Source organism: Pan paniscus, chromosome 16 (genome assembly GCF_029289425.2).
Source record: "Pan paniscus chromosome 16, NHGRI_mPanPan1-v2.0_pri, whole genome shotgun sequence".
Classification (NCBI taxonomy): Eukaryota; Metazoa; Chordata; class Mammalia; order Primates; family Hominidae; genus Pan; species Pan paniscus.
In genome coordinates, this window is record NC_073265.2 from 83,877,883 (window position 1) to 83,898,275 (window position 20,393).

Sequence of the window (20,393 nt, forward strand, 5' to 3'; positions counted from 1 at the left end):
TTTTTTTTCTGTATGAAATTAATTGACTTCTAGTGCCAATTGTTGGCCTGTTTGGTTTTATATTCTTTTATTTTGGTTCCTCTCTGTTATTGCAAAGGCTGACCTCTGCAAGATACATTCTCTAGGCACTCCTATCAGCTGGCCTCCACCTGGCTACATACACTGAGAAGACAGTCATAGCATTTGGAGGGAATCAATCTCCCTTCCCCTCTCCCTCTCCTCTCTCACTCTCCATCCCCCTTCTTTCTCTCCCTCTCCGTTCCCCCTTCCCTCTCCATCCCCTCTCCCTCTCCCCCTCCCCATCTTCCTCCCCCTCTCCCTCTCCTCTCTCCCTCTCCATCACCCCCTCTCCATCACCCTCCCCTCTCTCCCTCTCCATCCACCTCTTCCCCCTCCCCCTCTCCCTCTTCCCCCTCCCCCTCTTCCCACTGCCTCTCCATCCTATCACCCTCCATCCCCCTCCCCCTCCCCCATCCCCTCTCCCTCTCTTCCCTTTCCCCTTTCCCCTTCCCCCTTCCCTCTCCCCTTCCCCCTTCCCCTCTCCCCCTCCCTCTCTCCCACTTTGCTCACTCCCCCTCCCTCTCCCCCTTTCCCCTCTCCCCTTCCCCTCCCCCTCTTCCCCCTCCTCCTCATCCCCCTCCTTCTCCATCCCCCTCCCCATCCCCGCTCCCCTCTCCCTCTCTCCCCTTTATCCCCTCCCCCTCCCCTTCCCCCTTTCCCTCTTCCCCCTCCCCCTCTTCCCTCTCTCCCCTTCCCCCTCTCCCCGTCCCCCTCTCCCCATCCCCCTCCCCCTCTTCCCTCTCCCTCTCCATCCCCCATCCCCTCTCCCTCTCCATCCCCATCCCCCATCGCCTCTCCCCTCTCCCCCATTCCCCTCCCTCTCCATCCTCCTCCCCATCCCCTCTCCCCTCTCCCCCTCTTCCCCCCCTCTTCCCCCTCCCCCTCTTCCCCCTCCCCCCTTCCCCCTCCCTTTCCCCCTTCCCTTCTCCCCTTCCCCCCTTCCCCTCCCCCACTCTCCTCCCCCACTCCCCTCCCCATCTCCCCCTCCCCATCTCCCCCTCCCCATCTCCCCCTCCTCCTCTTCCCCTCCTCCTCTTCCCCTCCCCCTCTCCCCCTCCCCACTCCGCTTCCCCATCTCCCCCTCCCCATCTCCCCCTCCTCCTCTCCCCCCCACTCTCCCTCCCTCTCTCCCCGCCTCTCCCCCACCCCCTCCCCTCCCCCTCTCCCCCTCCCCCCTCCCCCTCTCCCCCTCCCCTATCTCCCTCCTCCCCTCCATTTCTCTCCTCTCCTTTCTCTCTCCTCTCTCTCTGTCTTCCTCTCTCTCTCAAATGAACTGCTCCATGACCAGAGCCCAGGTGAGAACCAGGAGACATTTTCTGATTGTCTGTAGTCATATATCTTTGGGTTGAAAAGGAGCTACTCAAAGATGCCACTTCTGTCATCTTCTAGGTGAATGCCCTCTCTCACTGTACCACTTTCTCTAATTGAACTCACATGTCTTATTTCTGTGTTGGCCCAGGAAGTAGTACAAGTAAAACCCTCTTGCAGGAGGAAATATGGTCCATTTGAGGACTTAAAGGAAGTGTGTTTTACCTGGAATTATTCCCAAATTAATACAGTTTTTTTGTTTGTTGTACTGTTTTTTTGTTTTCATGCATTCTTCACTGAATTCAAATGCCCACTCCTAGTAACACCTGTTACCTTTTTATTTTCTTGGTTAAACTCAAAGGATTGGAGAACTGAATACTCAAAACAGCCACATTTATCTATGTGCTTATTGTACACCTACCTCTATCTGCTTGTCTGTTTTCCATCTATGATCTAATTTAGCTCATCTATCTAATTTATCTACCTGTCTCTATCTGTCTTCTATCTCTATTTCATCTATCAATCAATCAATCTAAATGTCGCACTGCACTGACCCACTGCTGAATGTCGTAACCCTGATGCTTCTGATGCCTTATTATGAAGTCTAGGTCAGTATTAACCTGGACAGAATGACTTCTAGAGGCTTTCCTCCTTCCTGGAAGCTGTAGCCTTGTTTAGGTGAAGCTATCAATTTATCAGAACTTTCAAAGCTTGTATGTACTCCACACCAGAGGGACAGAGGGACTGTCTTCCTTAACATCTCATCAAATCTCTCCTCTCAGTGATGTTTGACTCAGTTTTGCCCCAAAACCTCTCACTGAGCACATACACTTGTGGTAGAACCTGTCCTTGGATACAGGGTGAATTAGACTCAGTCATCAGAATTGATGAGCAGGTAGAAGAAATGAGAATTAGTGATGGAGGTATTCAAAGGGTTCAGTGAGACCATTATCCTGGCCTTTCAGGTGGGTGGAGTAGGTTGGATGCTGGTCTCTGTGTTGGGCTCAGGAAAGCCCTCAGATAAAAAAACACTGGAGGCTGAGGCGGGCGGATCACGAGGTCAGGAGATCGAGACCATCCTGGTTAACATGGTGAAACCCCGTCTCTACTAAAAATACAAAAAATTAGCCGGGCGTGGTGGCATGCGCCTGTAGTCCCAGCTACTCTGGAGGCTGAGGCAGGAGAATGGTGTGAACCTGGGAGGCGGAGCTTGCAGTGAGCCGAGATCGCAGCACTGCACTCCAGCCTGGGCAACACAGCGGGACTCTGTCTCAAAAAAAAGACTGGAATGAATCTCATCAATTGAGAAAGAGGATGAAATGAATGGAAACATTTCAGGATAAAATAGTGTGGCATATGGTAAAATCTCCAAACTATTTATTGTAGGGCTCTAAACAGCTTGCTTTTCGGTGTGTCCCCTGGACCAGCCGCAGCTGGTAGTGGTTAGAAATCCAACTTCCTGGCTCCCATCTTAGACTTCTTCAATCAGAAACTCTGGAAATGAGGTGCAGCCATCTTTGAACAAGCCCTTCAGGTGACTGTCAAGCACCTTCAAGTTTGAGAAGCCCTGGGAAGGACTAGAGTATAAAGAAGGATGCTGGGAATTGTAGGAGAAAAAGCAGGAGATGTAAGGAAGGGCAGGCCTTGGAGGCCATGGCTCTGGCTCCTAACCATAAGGTGATGGAGGTAGGCTGGGATTAAGGTGAGGCAAGAGAGGTGCTCTGGGTGCAAAACATAAAAGGGCATCCGGGGCTGGGCACGGTGGCTCACGCCTGTAATCCCAGCACTTTGGGAGGCCGAGTCAGGTGGATCACTTGAGGTCAGGAGTTCGAGACCACTCCTTGCCAACATGGTGAAACCCTGTCTCTACTAAAAATACAAAAAATACTCCTGTAGTCCAAGCTACTTGGGAGGCTGAGGCAGGAGAATTGCTTGAACCTGGGAGGCAGAGGTCGCAGTGAGCCGAGATCACATCACTGCAACCCAGCCTGAGTGACAGAGCGAGACTCTGTCTCAAAATAAAATAAAATAAAATAAAATAAAATAAAATAAAATAAAATAAAAGGCATCCAGGCTGATGCACCAGCCCTGCACTTGCAGAACCTGGAGCATGAGCCGTGTACCTCACTGCTTCACACTACTCCCAGCCCTGGGTAGGGGTGCTTATAAAGTATTTTAAGTAAGAAATATAGAACAATAGAGAAGTGAAGGGTAGCAGGATTATACAAGTAAATCAAGAAATACAAGACAATTAATACTATTGCACATGAGCCCAACATATAACTTGAGCTTCCTACAGGTCAGGGCAAAAAGAAAATCTTGTTGAATCACATGGCCTTTGTTGTTGTGTTGTTTTATCTCTTCATTTTTTTTTTTTAAATAGTAGGAAATGCATTAGAAGCATTTCGCTGGTCCTAAAATCTGAGAGTCACTGGGTATGTGCAGTCTTTAACTATTTTTTTAAATCTTCTCTTAATCTATTTTTATTTTTAAGTACAAAAATTGAGTGACAATTTTATCTTATAATTTAAAAAAATTTAATGCAAAGCTTTTATAGCTAATGTATTTGTACACAGATTATTCATATCTCTGGAACTGATACCATTTTTATCTACAAGTATAAATTGCAACTTCTGTGGAGTTTTACATGTGGGAAATTTAAAAGGTTTTCTTTTTATTCTCATGCAAGGATTTCTGTGTAGTTCTAGGAGAATTTATGGGTCCAGTATCCTCTTCAGATGATAGAGAGGAGCTGCAGAGAAGAATTTTCCCTGGGAGCCTGTTCCATGGATGTATGGATCTTCTCATGTCATGCAATAAAAGCTGTTGACAAGGAACAGTAGTTTTACATGTTGAAAAAGCTTGAAAGGAATATTTCAGTGAAACATTTTATAGGCTCAATGTTTTCTCTTTAGTTTTCAAAGCAGTGGTCAACATAGTTGGAATCTGACTTTACTACTCATTTTTCTTACGAAGTTGATTTTTTTAAATGCATTTGTTTCCATTGACTACTTACTTTCCCATAATGACTTAGGAAAAACAATTAATGAGAGTCAAAATGGGATTTATTGGCACCACGAGAACACTGATATGTTTATCCTTCTGTCTCTGAGACTATGTATGGAGTACCAGTACATTATTTGGCACCTGGCAGGTATGCTCTGGTCAGTGCCTTTTCTTACTTCTCTCTTTTTTGGTTGGCTGATTGGTAATGTGTTATATGCAAGAGAGTATTTTGGAGAATTATCCCGTGGGTATTGCTTGGCATCGTCAGTTCTGGAGTGCCACCTAGTTGAATGTAATCTTGCTTTTGATGGCCGTAGGCTGTGGCTCCAGCTCCTGACTTCATGCCCTCCTTTTAGGATTTCTTTCCTCCTGACCTCTCTGCCACTCTTCCTGGCCTGGGACAGATAAGAGGCACCACCTGGCCTCGGACAGATAAGAGGCACCAAGCTGACCTGTCCATCCTTCCTCAGTTTCCTCTGCAGCCATGCCAAGGAAAAGGGATACTGGAATTCACATCACTATCTCCCCAGCATGTCCCCAGGCCCAAAACATCAAATAATGCATGCCACCAAACTGTAGTCCATTTCGTGTATTCCAGCAATGACAGTACATTCCCTGTTTTAGAGTCTAGTCCTAGATCAGAAACTTATGAGGATTCCCTACCTGTTTGAATGATTTTAGTCTCACCACAAAGTTTCTCCCCTTCCTGCCTCGGGATGGTGTTGAACGAGAAGTAAATTAGTGTTTTCAAAGCTCTTTTACAGAAGTTAATATGTTTCTAACTGGCACAGCACACCTTGTTTTCACTATGAATAACTAGCCAGTGTGCCTTAAGTGGAAGTCACCTTTTCTGTTTTAGAAAAATGGGTGGGGATTTGGTGAGGTGGGGGCTGAGAAAGACAGAGCAGATGAATGAATCAACATAGGAATAGCGAAAGGTCTGATCCTTTGGGAGGAAGGAGAAAAATAACAAAACCCTGATGTACTGTATTGTATCCATTATGTCTGCGGAGAAATTAGGGTCAGGGCCCCGAAACTTTTCACTATCTCTTGGCGTCTGTTTCAGTTCAGGTGGGGTGGCTTTCCCCTGTGATGGGTCATTTCCTTCTCTCCTTTCACATTCCAGGCTGCATTAAGATGACAAATTTCACTATAGGTTCGGGCACAGGCATGAAAACCTAAGCTATTCAGCTGAGTGAGTGCAGATGAGTTGATTTATTGTGAGGGAAAAAAGGGGTGTTTGAAGAGCACAAAAGACTTTTGCGAGCCCAGCTCTGCAAGAAAGCACACATTAGATGGCCCAGGCCCTACCCTGAACCCCAGACTCCCTGGTCTGAGGCCTCATCAAACCTATCAAGTATGGAAGAGAAATGTTAAAGTAATTAAGAGACATCTTTAAAGTACACCTCCACCAGAATGTGTGGATCACAGATGAAACTTTATTTGAGAAATAACCTTATAGTGGTTTGCAGAAATATTTGGGGTGTAATAAGTAGAATAAAGGTCTTGTGTTCTTTTCTATCTGTGAACTCTGCAATAAATACTTCTCCTGCCCTCCCTTTAGGAGGGGATAGAAAAAATCCTGGACAGCAGAGAGCAAGTCCATCAGATCAAACATGACTGCGTTAAATACTAAAATGTTCAAAGTCCGACTGAGATAGATAAAAGCTTTGATGGAAAGTGGATATTTCCCAGGGACATTACAAGCAATAATCCAGATGTTATGGTGTAATGCAACGAGTGTCCGTGGATAGATCAGGAGCTCCAGCCAAGTCGCGCCTGATACAGTCCTCAGCCTTGCCCTCCCATGCTGTTCCGCCATATGGAACCGATCTCTAGGCCCCCTTAATAACCAGCTTTGGATTCCATTTTCACAGAGCTCATAGAGCTAAGTGGAGCTGTTTTATGGACAAGTTAGATAGAAGCCTTTCCAAGATAAACATCCAATTTGAAATTAGGACATACCAAGCCGCAAAATTATTTTAGGGCATATTTCATGGAAGTGCTGCCATTTTTCTTAAGCAATTGCCAGACTGTAGGATGCCCTTTGATCCTTTGTGGACATTACTCCCTTTTTTATAAAAAGGATTTTGAAATAGATGCAGTGTTTAGGGAGGAATATATCTGTCGGAACTTTGAAGCATGGCCGTGGGACAGGTCATGCTTTAGCTTGTTGGTTGGCAAGTCAAACTTTAAGAAGAAAAAAAGCAAAAGGAGGAATTGCAGCAGGATATATGAATCAAAATCTCATTTTTGTTTTAAAGGTAGAAGTTTTTAGCCCATGTACCTAATAAGCTAGAAAATGTATTCAGTATATCGATATCTATATAAACATCTATAGATATATGTGCATATATGCAGATACATCTATTTATATATTGTGATGGTGTGTGTTTATGACCAATACAAAAATCACTTAATATTAACTGTTTCATAAACCTTTATTGAGTATATCTGGAATATATTATTTTTATATATAATAACAATAATAATAATCATATATTATTCCGGATGGAACATATTCAATAATAAAGGTTTATGAAATAGTTAAAATATTCCTATACATATATTCCCATATATATATATATATATATATATGAAATAAGAAGGAATTACTTATGTTCACCAGAGAAGAGGATAGTTCTTTCTTTTTAAAATTCTTTCCTCATTTGCCCCTTCTGTTCTGTCTCAGCACCTGCAGAACCTATGTCTGTGTGTGTGTCTGTGTGTTTTAAGAGAAAACTCACGTGGATATTGATATGGTTAGACTTTGTGTCCCCACCCAAATCTCATCTTGAATTGTAATCCCCATAATCCCCACTTGTCAAGGGAAAGACCAGGTGGAAGTAACTGAATTATGGGGGTGGTTTCCCCCATGCTGTTCTCATGATAGATTCTCTTGAGTTCTCTTGAGATCTGATGGCTTTATAAGGGGATCTTTCCACTTCACTCGGCCCTTCTCCTTCCTCCCGCCTTGTGAAGAAGGTGCCTTGCTTCCCCTTCACCTTCCACTGTGATTAAGTTTCCTGAGGCCTCCCCAGCCACGCTGCACTGAGTCAATTAAACCTCTTTCCTTTATAAATTTCCCACCAGGCAGTTCTTTATAGCAGTGTGATAACAGACTAATACAGATAGGAAGTTTGGGAATATGTGTTTTCTTGAATGTATTTTGTTTAAGATTGTCATAAATGATCAAAATACCTAGTGTGGCATTGTTGCGTCATTTATTAAGAGTGGTGGAGTGGCCTGGGTTCGATGAGGTAAGCTGAGCTATAATGACTGTGGTACTGACATACCATTTGTTGTGATAAATTGTGACTAACTGGTGTCCGAGCAAATTGGTGTCTAAATGATCTGGAAGATATAGCGAGCGATGACAGGAATGAATATATAGTGTTAGAAATTCATTGCTCGACGATGATGCTCAGCACCATTTACATTCTTCAGCCCATTTATTTCTCCTTCAATAAAGAAGCCTGTGCTTGTGTTATTTCACTTATTGAACGGACAACGTAAATGAACTCTGCTAACTAAATGCAGCGTGTGGATCATGTGGGGATCCCGACTCAGACAAACTAGCCATAAAAAGGCATGGTTGAGACCATCAGGGAAATGTGAATATGCACTGTGTATTTAATATGCTAGACAACTTATGGTTAACGCCATTGAGTGTGATCATAGCAGGATTGTTATGTAAAAACAAATATGGATTTTGCTTTAAGATATTTCAACCAGAAAGGAATGAAGGCATAGGTAAAATAAGATTTGCCAGACAGTGAATCTGGTAATTAAGTACATGGAGATTTATTATACTCTTCTCTTTACCTTTGTGTATGTTTGAAAATTTACATAGTGGAAATTAAAAAATGAAGTGTGACTACTCTATTTACAACTTATAACAGGACATTTGCCTTTTTCCTCCAAGGTATGTATGAGTGTGAGTAATATAATTTAGCAAAGGAAATAAGAGTTAAGTTATTGAACCCCTCCTGGGTCCCAGGTGCAGTGAGATGTGCTTTATACGCCCCCTTCCCTCCCACCCCGACCCCAGGTCTGCAAAGCTCATTTGGCCAGCTAGGCCACTGGAGGCTCTATTTGGACTAGTGAATCTTACATGGTATAGGGCTTTTGGTAGTACCCCAAGGAATAAAGAGAAGTGGAGACAGATTCAAATGTGAAGGATAAATTCAAAGTCATTATTTCTGAATGCCCAGAGATATTTTGCTTCCTTGCAAAGCAATGCCTTGTTCTGGTATAATATCTCTGTTGCCCAGAATGTCTTTCTTCCTCTCACACTATTAAAATAGCTAAAGGCCCAGTTGAAGGAGTCCCACCAAAGAGCGCATCTGGGTGGGAGTACCGGCCAGTGCCAAGTCAAAGTGTTGCATATACTCATCCTTCACTATATTATTACCACTCCAAAGCTTGAGAAGGAAGTCACATAACTGTGACAGCAGGTTTGCAAAACCAATGAAAATAACAGGTTTCCCCAGGCAGGGAGGAATTTTTTTTTATAATTAAATACTGAAAGTTGGAATTCCTATGATCATCAAAGTCACTCTCAGGAATTAGAAGCAAGTTTACATGTCATCTTTATTTTTTGCTTTAGTCCTCTTTGATACGCAACCTACGGCTCTCTGAGTCCTTGAAAAAGAACCAACTCTGGAATGGGATTATAAGTATAACTTTGTTGGAAGGGAAGAATGTCTCAGGAGGAAGCATGACAGAGATGTTTGTCCAGTTAAAACTGGGAGATCAGCGGTATAAAAGTAAGGTAAGTTCCATCTTTTCCATAAGGAGAACAGTATCTTTAAAATAAAAAAAAATTAAAAATTGTTTCCCACTTTAAATTTTACAAAAGTAGAAGTAATTTATGTTCAGCCCGCCTAACTATATTAAAGAGCAGAAAACAAAATAATTGTATAGATGCAGTCAATTAATGTGGGTATTGTTTTAATTGCTTAGTACAGTTTAATTTAGTAACTCAGAGCTAGAGAAACCTTATTAAATCATAGATTTGAATGTGTGACTTATTTTCAATTTGAAAATAAGCAAACTATGTTTCATAGAATGTGGGAAAAGGATAAGTAAAAGTTTTCAAAATGCTACAAAAATAGAATAGCATAATATGTGATATTTGGGTTAAAATATGTGAGATAATTAAAAATATTTGCTTTCTCTTGCTTGCTAGTCTTCACGCCAAAAATAGTATCTAGTGCTGCTGTTTTTTGCTGGGATTAAAAATAATAAACTATCCAAAGTATGAAAAGTGATTTATTTTAAACAAACATAATGGCATTTTAACTGTCTTTAAAAATAATTCATCTTATTCTGCTGATCCAAATTCCATTTAATTTTTAATCTTCGTAATTTGGTGTGGATTTTATTTCAAAAACTATAGTCCCTAAAGCATGATAATTAATTAGTTTTACATAACTGTCAGACAGGAATATTTCCTATGTTTTATGGCTTGAAGGAGCTCTGGGGTACTTGAAACTTAAATCACTTGCCAAAAGCCACACAGGAAAAAAAAAAAATCAGTGGACGATTTTGAAAATATAACCGAGGATATTTCTAGCATCGAGGATGCAGCAGATACAGACAAGTTGGAAAATGATTTAGGGAGGCAAGAGGTTGTGCGCACTGCACAATTTTCAGTACAGAATCAAATATTACATGTCATTTACTCTAGCACAAAGTAGAGAATTGAAGCTCATGTTGAAGAATAGTTTATAAAAAATGTGAAAATTGAGGGCGTGTTAAGACAGAAGTATGCAGATAATTATTTTAACCAGGTAATTTCAGGCTTTGCCTCACAGTGAGGGTATCCAGGATAACCATATCTCTCTACTAAGATTCCTTTAGCTTGCCAGGGTCAGGCTAAGGATTTGTGGAAAAATTATTCATCACTAAGCACACTTAGCCCTTTGGACTAAGGTGAAGTGTAGAATTAGTTCAGTATCTGCTACATTCACCTTTGGGGAATACTGCATTTAATTTGTGGTCTAACGGCTTTTCTTTCCTTTTTTTTTTTTTTTTGTTTTTTTTTTGTTTTTTTTTTCCACCCTGATTTCTAAATTCTGTGATCCAATATATTAAGCCTGATGTGAAAAACAGCTGAAATGATTTTACATGACATTGGCTACAGCCGAGGTCTGAGTTCTCTATGTTTTTCTGATGCAAGAATAGTTGGTACGGGGATTTAATACCTGACACTGCACCCCTAGAGCCTAATACTCTGGGACCAACATTCTTGCTCACTTTGTATTCACATATTTAATCTCTATATAAAGGAAACAAAAATGAAAATCCTACCAATAAACCAAACGTAGAAGCAGTTTGAATCACTTTTGAAGAACACGGAAACACTAGTGGAGTTTTCAAGTCACTCTCGTTCATTTTTAGGTTTGGCTGCAGTGGAATTTCCTAGTCTTTCTCCAATCCTAGGAACTGGATTCGCTAACTTTGGATTTAAAAATAGGTAGCAATATACAAGTCGTGGGTTTCTCATTTAATGCAGCTGACAGATGTTAATTAAGACCCTAAACTGTTAATTTATATAGTTAGTAAGCTAGCATTGAATGGATATGCCAACAAAACTGTTACTCGCATTCAATTAAGCAATTAGTGTGATGTCCTATAAGAGAGACAATTGTAAGATGTCTGTTGATATATGTCCACTGTGTATGTGTGTGTATATATAATTTATGGTTTCTTGTGAGGTAACAGTACTCTTTGTAACTTGGTGGATAAATTATTGCCTCTGGGGGGCAGCTAAGATAGTAGTAATGTTTTGCCAGTTCTCGAACCCACTACGTCCCTTTCATTCTAAAAAAAGAAGTTTACCTTTAGAAGGGGTGAGGTCCATCATCTTGACCCTCTGCAGTTTAATGATGAAATTAATGTGTAGCTTCTGTAGCAATGAATGACATTTCAAGAAAATAAATATTATAACTGCATGTTTTCTAGACACTGTGTAAGAGTGCAAATCCGCAGTGGCAGGAACAGTTTGACTTTCACTACTTCTCTGACAGGATGGGCATTTTGGACATTGAAGTGTGGGGAAAGGACAACAAAAAGCATGAGGAACGTCTGGGCACGTGAGTCCCCTCTGCTTTCCAGTGGCGGGAGCATGTTTCTGCATGGGGCTGGTTCTGAGAGGTGATCTTTATCTGTTAGGGCTGAGGGCACTACCTTGCATCCCTCACCCCAGAGTGCCATCAGTGAGCTGGATGGCCAGTCCTAACTGGGGGAAAGTTTGCTTTTCATTTTTGTTTGTTTAATTGGGAAATGTCATTCAGTATTGATTAAAATAGTGCGTGTAAGGAATTATCTAAATAAAGTTAAGCTGCCATCTCAGACTATTCAAAACATTTTATATAAATTTCCAATATACACTATAATTTTGGTTTTGCTACCTAGCAAAATGTTATATAATTAATAAAGGTCTAAGGCTAGGTGTTCCCACGATGGAAGCATTTCGCTGTCCTTGATGTACTTTATAGCACACCAAGGAATGGAGTTGGAGGCCAAATCTGTTTTATTTTACTTCTTTACTTTTGGACCCTCTCAACTGAGACACTCACATGTGTAATGAACAATAATATCAATATTATTGCTTCTTCCTAGGGTTGTAGTGAAAAATACAATGAAATGAGGCAGCATAGGTGCTGTAACCCGCGTACAGTAAGCAAAAAGGAGATGCTGGCAGAAGCACAGATCATCTCTGAGCTTCAGAAAAGCCCTTTGAGTTACTGGTATCATGCTCATTCTATAGATGATGAAATGGAGCTTCAGAAGTTTACACATTACTTGGCCTTGGACTTAGTCATGAGCTCCAGAGTCAGGATTTTGTGTTTTCAAAGACCAAGTAGTTTTCTCCATCAAATCACTTGCCTTGTGTTCATTCTGTATACATATTATTTGTACGCAGATCTTAAATTTAAACACAGATGTTGAAAGGGATCCCATCCACTATGGGGTGTCTTTTTCGAAGCTGGATCTTGGGTTCAGGGAGATGCCTTAAGGTCACCCCTTGAGGAATGGAAGGGCCTCCTTGCACCTCTCCTCTGTGGCCAAAGCATCTCAGGTTTTGCCTGTGCTCTGTATTGGGATTCCATTTGAAGAAAGGGTTTTGTTGCTGAAAACTAAAGATTGAAAACCACTTATCTAGTAAAAACCCCTTCATTTTACAGACAAGGAAATGCAGAGGCCCAAGGAGGTGAAATTTTTTTTTCATCAGTAAGGTGTTTAGAGGCATAAACAGATTGAGACCCAGCTAACCCAATACCTGTGCAGGGCTTTTTCTCAGTAAAATGCTTAGCACAGTGTTTGACTGCTTGTTGTCATTGCCTCATCCCACCTCAGAATCCTGAGATAGATGCGTGAGGAGTTCAGTAGCTGTGGAATGTTGCTCCGGTGTCTCTCAATATGGGTACCCTGTTGCATGGGACTGTCTGGCATGTTGCAGGATGTTTAGCAAACCTGGCTCTCACCTGCCTGATACCAGTAACTTTCCTTGATTATTGTGTGGAAAACACAAGCATATGTGTGCACACACATGCACACACAGCATCCCTTTGTTTCATCACACGTGTCCAAACACCCCTAGGGGACCAGCACTGCCCCCACTTGAGACCTCTCACCTCACCCTCCACATCTCTGGTTGCATTACTTTGCACCATCTGCACATCCCCAATTCTATGCTTGTCTGTTAGATTGCAATTGTTTCTTCCCTGGCCGTCTCCCAGCCAGGTTTGCATTTAGGAGAAAACCCACTTCCTGTGGTCCTGTGGTCCAGTCTTCTACAGACATGGCCTGTCGGATGACTTCTGTGACCTTGTCTCTCACTTCTCCACACATACAGGGTAACTGAGATAGCTCAGGCTCAGGTACTTCTCAGTGTGTCTGACGTTGTCACTGCTGTGATATACCAGGACCCTGCCAATACAGATGGTAGTAGGATTTGAAATTTTGTGCTAGCCGAAAGAGCAAAGATCAATTACACAAATTCAGAGAACTCTGTGTCCCAAAGTGTTATCTGAACAGTGGAACAGGGGCCTCCTGTGATGAATGGCCAGCGTGTTGTTTTAGTAGGTGCAAAGAATAATGCCCCTGCATTTCACAAGTCATTGTGCTGTCATGCTTCCTTCACATAATAGGAAACGCTTTTCCAAATGAGTGTTGGGTTGCTTCACAGAGACAAAAAAAGTAATTTAAGATGTCTCTTGTAATCCATGTTTTGTCATTTGGGTGTTCATTTATTATTTTAGCTATTTCCTGTTTATAACCGAGACATATACCTGTCTTGGTGGTCATTCTGTTCTTCCTCTTTATGAATTTTAAAGAATTTTTTTTTTTGGTATCCTTTTCCTTTTTCCTCTCCTGTAGTACAAAAGATAACAAAAGTATCTCTTGGGAGCTGGTGCTACTGCTTTACCCTGCCTCGAGCTTGCAGGTGGGGGAAATCTACAATAAAATATCGACTGCTTCTCAGACTGAAAGATTGTGCTAGCATATGTACATCACTGACTTGCTACTTATGGTTCCTTCTTCCTGGCTATTGTTTAAATATTTCAAGTTTTTTTTTTTTTTTTTTTTTAACACATTTGCTTTTCTTTGTGATCTTCATTCTAAGGCCCAGCTATTTTCCAACTGTTGGGAAAAACCTTTTTGCATCAGGAGGCTCTCTGCTGGTGCAAATGTATCGTAACTCTCCTCTCCAAAGCCTGTCTCATGCTTTGTTTTTGGATAAAACCTTGATATTCATAATTGAACATTACAGTTAAAAATCTAGATGGACTCTCTGGGGAAATTCTCTTCAGGGAAGCTGTGTAGGCAGTTCAGTGGGAGGGAAGGAACATCAGCTTTGGGGTCACACATCCTGAGCTTGCTGATAATCACACTGTCTGCTAATTGTGGGACTTGGACAGTGATTCCCTGTGGAGTCTGGCTCTGTATCTGTATAATGGGCTCACTCGCCAACTGGCAGGGTCATCATGGCTAACAGTAACAACATCTACTTGACACTGTTTATTCCCTTGCACACTCTGATGGTAGGTATTACTTATTATTAATTTTGAGATTTTTCTGCATGTAAACTGTAGGTCCTCACACCTTGGCAACTCAAATTATGCAATTTAAGAAAATAAGATAGGACTAGTAAAATTCAATGTATTTTTTTCCTCCAAAACAGCATAGAATTTTTTGATATTTTTTGGTAAAAGTGGGCAGTGACCATCGTCAAGGACATGGTAGGAGGGGCATCCATTGATGGAAGGATTGGGCAGTGTAGGTCAGCCTGAACAATACTGAAGTTTTATAACCATGTATGGGCTGGGGTAGTGGTTGCTTATGTGTAGAGAAATCACATTGGCATGGGTAGGTTGTTAGCTTGGTGATGGTTAAAACATGGACCTGCCCCGTAGGCCCCTCATCCAGGCTCTCCTGAGTCATGTGGAACTTGCTGACTTCCCCTTCCATAGTCCACCTACCTGCAGATTCCCCCTGAGCCACAAGTAACTCCTAAAAACACTGGGGTTGGTGAGATGAAGGTGCTTGGGTAAGATCAATCATCCCCTGAAACTGTGTTGCCTACTGACTCCAGTGTTTGTTCATGGGCAAAACAAGCAAAAAAGCATCTGATCTTAGATAGGAACAGTGAGCTTTTAGGGAAGAGTAAGACATAAAGCTAAGTTTAACCGGCTCCAACTTTTAAACAAAATGTCAAGAGTATGAATATAGAGTAATATAGATTATTCCATTTTGAGCCATTTCAAAGTAATCATACCAATTTCTTAAAGTATATTTTATATTTCAAGGGGATTCTACAGATTAACTCATTATGGAATTTTCTAGACTTAATTTAGTTTGGAAAGGTTGAGAATGGGAACCCACAAGCCCATTTGGACTAACCTGCCTCAGAGTCCCTCCTCAGTCCCAGATGGTGCTGTATAAAGTGACTGTGACATTCTACCAGTTTATTAGCGGCTCTGAGGCAGTGAAAAATCTGGGCTGGAGTATTTCTCTGGACAAATTACACCCCATGTCGTTGATCTGCTTTTACAGCCGGGCTTGACACATTCACCATTTTCCTCCTGTTCCCTGGCTTCCTTAGCCTCTGAGATTTACAGCTTTTAAAACTCTAGCACTCTTTTCTGCCCCTTGCCTTTGAGTTAAAAGCTGACCAGTCTGTAATATAAAACATAGAATTATGGTAATGAATAAGAGGTTAAAAGCTATCATGGCAAGTAAAACTTGAGCAGGTTTGTCTGACTGATATGGTAAAATTATGTGTTGAATTAAAACATTAAAACGCTGTGGGATTAATGGAGAAAGACAAGAATGGGAGGTCAGAAACAATGCTAAATCAGCACATTAACTGCCTGTGGGCTAGAGAGGGTGGCTTTAATATATGCCTTTTGCAGGAAAGGGAAAAAAAAGTAATTTAGTCTGTTTTCTTCAGGTGAGTAGAACAATGGCATTTTAAATCTAAGAGGCACTTAGTGAATACATGTATTTCAATTCCTTTCCTACATAGGGGAAGAAACAGAGGCTGCAAAAGATTTAGTTAGTTCAAGAAAAAACACTATAATTTGGAGTTTTTGACTTTATGAGTTTTGTTACGGCGCTGACATTCATTCTTTTGTGCATTCAGTGTATTCAAATCTTCAAATCTAGAGCACATTGTACGCTGGGCAGAAGGCACAGTACTTGAGGATTCAGTGGACAGTGACACAGAAAAGGCTGCTGTCCTTGGGCACTGATGAGTCTCGGGCTACTACAAGTAAGCAGGCAGTGGCAGTAGCTGGAATGAGGGCTGCAGGTCCTGGCATCATGGATACCAATTTGGGCTTAGAATGGAAGAGGAGGCTTCCTTGAAGAACAGCGGTCTAAGCTGAGACTTGTAGGAACAGTGGTAATTAACAAGCAGACAGGAAGAAGAGCTTTCCAGGAAGACAGCAAAACATAGGCAAAGGTCTGGAGAGGAGAGAGAGCACATTCTCTCCAAGAACCTTGATGGAGTGGAAAAATCAGTGGTGTCACATGATAAGGCTAGAGATGAGGGCAGGGGTGAAGGCACAAAGCCACTGGATTCCACGTCTTGCAGATGAGCTATGGGAGTTCCTTCCTAGACACTAACACAGCAGTGACTTGGCTATTTTGATTTCCATCATGTAAATCTTGTTGTTGCAGTGGAGCTCCTATTGATTACATTTTTAAAAAGCTGATGTTGGAATAAAAATTTCCTGGTCACCTAAGGGCTCGGTGTGTTGCACCTTCTGAATGACTGTCCAAAGACATTTAGTCGCCTTATGTGTGAAGTCATATGTGATGCCACCGGAACAGACCTAATTGGTTCATGCTCATTAATTGAATTCCTTATACAGATGCCCTGCATGTGTGTTTTCCATATTGTTTCTATCAGACAGAAGAGAGCAATTTTTATAGGTTTTATTGCTTTATCCATTTTTATTAACTAACAGATCATTGGATATTTTGACCAGCGTTTCTTGAGCTGTCGTGAGTTAAAAAAAATTTACATTAAAAAAAAAAAAGACGTGTAATTCACCACCACTAAATTACAAGTATTTCTGTAGTTCAGGGGTCAGCAAACCAGGGCTTGTAGGTGAAATCCATATGGCTGCCCGTTTTTGTAAATAAAGGTTTTTTTTTGGGAAAAAGCCTTCATTTGTTTACATTGTCTGTTACTGCTTTTATGGTACAAGGGCTGATTTTAGTAGTTGCTACAGAAAACTTATGGCCCACAAACCAAAAATATTTAATTATTAGCCCCTCACACCTGCCCATAACAGGGAAAGGCTAATCCTGTACCCTACCAATAAGACGTAGCCAAAGAGAGGACAGAAAAGAGCAAGATTTTACTGGTCTTCAGCAGTGACTAGAAAGACATAAGAGCCCAACCAGATTATTTAGTATTTTTTGCAGAGAAGAATCCATTACACTAATGAAAAAGAAGAAGTCTAGATTCTTCTTTTGAGATTTTTTGTGTTAAAGGTGTCTTTGATTAATGTATTATAGAATGTTTACGTCTTAAAGACTTTAAATTTTAGTCCATTTGTCTTTGAACCTAAGAAAAAAACACAAAAAGCCATTATGGTCATTTGATATTTCTCTTTTGGGAGGTTGGATGAGTATTATTGTTAACATTATTTGCAATTTGAGGGAAAAATCCTTTCTTGTTAAAAAAAATTCTGTTGCTTTTCTGATAATGCAGTAACCTCTTACTAGGTTGGGGTTAATGAAAATATTCTCCCAGTCTCTGGCTAATGTCCAGAGCTTCTGGTTCTCCTTCAAACTTTATGACAAAACTGGAGCAGCGTGAGCTGGAGTTGAAATAGGTTAAATATGAGGCCTGAGGAAGGTTTTGTATGAAATACATTTTTTCTGTCTCCCGTCTTTCCTCCTTCTTCCAGAATGTGGAAATAAATGGGGACACCAGGTGGGTAGAAGAGTTACAGAATGTTTATAAAAAGTCATCATTAAAGGGGGCCTACTATGGTAGCTTTAAATTAATTCTGAACATGCTGGTTCATGTGGTGGGTCAGGACCTCTAAGAGGCTGGGTCATAACCCATGTCCAGAAAGACTAAGCTTTAATTTTGATTGACATGATGCTAATATCATGATGCTAATATATCAGTTTAACTTGTTCCTTCTAGTCACTGAGAAAGTACAAGTAAATATTTGGCTGGATTCACTCGTGAGTTATCAAAGACTGTAAAATCCATTAAGCTGCTGCCTAAATCTTCAACCTGTTGCTCATAGGACTCTAATATCTAAACTACAAATGGCTATTTTTCATGAAAGTGTTCATTCTAGTGAAGGGACTGATTTTTTTATAATAACGTAAGTGTAAAACATTCACAGTAGACAGAAATGAGTGAAAAGCTTGTGAAAATGTGTAATTTTGAGAAGAAACCCAATATTTACTTTGCATTTCATCTGGTATGTGGTTCAGCTTTTACTTAAAATTGACAAACTGCTCTGTTCCAATAAGTTGAGCACTTAAACAGTCGCTAGGAAAATTTTCACAGTTATTCCAATTATGGTAATACTGCTCACAGCGTTATTCGAGTACTCTAGAATTAATATCAGGTTCATTTTGAATTATCCAAGAAAAATTTTAGTAGCGCTTACTTGTATATTATTTTTGACCTTCAAACATTATTAGCTGTCAGAGCACTTGTATCTAAATAAATTTTGGCTGCTCAAAGAACCAACAACACCACCATCCCAAAGGCAGACGTTTAAAGGACAAAAATAAATTGCCATTATTAATGGTATTAAAAAGAATGTGCCATCAATAGGCTATTGTTAATTTGTGACATTGTGATTAGCAGAGAAAATGTCTACAAATTTGGATTATTTACCTTTCCATAAGAAAGAGCTTTACTAAATGAAAGTGTATATAACAGTGTAAAATAATGCTTAGCAAAGTATTCCGAAGTAGAAATATTACTGCAATATTGCTCAAGAATTTGTGGGGACCTACTTTTCTAGAAATAAATGGTTTAAGGCAATAGACATTTCTTTCTTTCCAAGCAAATTTGATTTCCCACTTACATCATGCTTATGAAATAAAAATATTAACCTATTTTTTCGTAGATAGTAATGCAATTTAACTTTAAAAGCTTCCCTATTGATACAGAAAAATTGTTTTGATTCAAATCAGAGGATTATTTAAAAATACTTTTTTTGTAATTTGTCTCCCATAGAAATATTTGATGAATTTATTACATGCAAAAGCTCTAATGGCCACTCCCACCTGTAATTGGGGTCACTTTTGATAAATAGGAAATAAATGCCCAGTTAAGTTAATTATATGGACACATATTGGTATGTAAAATATTTTAAAATCTTGTAATAAAGTCTAGTAGAGTCTTTTAATGTCATATTTATTTGGAAAAGTGATTGCTAGCTTTCTCTTAAATTTCTTAAAGTGGAAGTTTTCATCCACATAGCCATGTGGCTCAAAATTGCCATTGCTTTATATAGTATGTAAGTTAACCTATTTGTAATTAACTGCAAATGTACAAAGTCCATTGACAGCTTAGGGTAAGAATCTATCCTTATTGTTCATTCTGGGGAGCAGTGCTTCCATCCTTTTCTGAAGTCTTGAATATTCATCTTATTCTATAATTATGGAGGGTAAAGGAGAATGTAAAAAAAAAAATGACGTCTGGGAATACCATGCCCCACTTTACTCAACCCCACCTACTTCACCCACCTGCATACATAAACAGAGCAGGTGTGGTCCAGGCAAACCCAGAGTTGTCAGTGTTAAGGCAAATAAATGGCTTAGCACCTCAGTCCCCCTTTTTGGTGTTTGCTTCTGTATTTAAATGTGTTTGAGGTTTTCAACATCCCCAGAACATTGGCTGTTAAGAGGCGGAAAACATGCAATTTATAGCAGATGGGTACAGCCTTTCCTGGCAGAGCTGCTGAAATGGGATCAATCAACAGCACTTCATGCTCCATTTGTCCAAAAGAAACCCACCTGGGGAAACCCTGTGGCACTGTGCCTATTAGGAAAACACCTTAACGTGTTTTTTAAAATAAAAATTTGCCAGTTGGCATTAATCAGGAAGAAAATGGTTTCTCCGTTAACGCTCTCCCACTTGCCTTTCTCTTATCTTTTTTTTTTTCCTTCGTGTTTTGAACCATGATCCTTTATTCTCTTTACTCATAAAAGGCACAGCCCACGGAAGCCATACAGCATGCTTACTCATAAGGCTTAAACTTTCAAACTTTTTCTTTCTAATTTTTGATCTTATCTTTCTACAGACCTTATTTGGCAAAGATCCACTCCTCTTTTCATTTTCCATCTGCCAATGCTGCCTTCTTTTTGATTTTCTGGACCTCTTCCTCTCCTTAATTTTAGAGTGTGTTAGGCTGGGAGTGAGCGTTATGAATTAGGGCAACCTTCGCTGCTCAATAAACCTAAGACCAGACAGAGTGAGTTTTGGGGGATGATGAAATCAAAGCCAGGTGCTTTGG

At 40.7% G+C, this 20,393-nt stretch overlaps 1 protein-coding gene across 4 annotated transcripts in view; it reads left to right on the forward strand.

Annotated features, from left to right (window-relative positions):
• The window catches only part of MCTP2 (multiple C2 and transmembrane domain containing 2), a 258,566-nt gene that overhangs the window by 115,903 nt on the left and 122,270 nt on the right, over positions 1-20,393 (forward strand). For all 4 annotated transcript variants that reach the window (XM_034939475.4, XM_057299844.2, XM_034939474.3 and 1 more), the window contains 2 exons: positions 8,984-9,148; positions 11,344-11,474. In XM_034939475.4, coding sequence (XP_034795366.2) covers positions 8,984-9,148; positions 11,344-11,474 — 296 coding nt within the window. The remainder of the gene's footprint in view (positions 1-8,983; positions 9,149-11,343; positions 11,475-20,393) is intronic.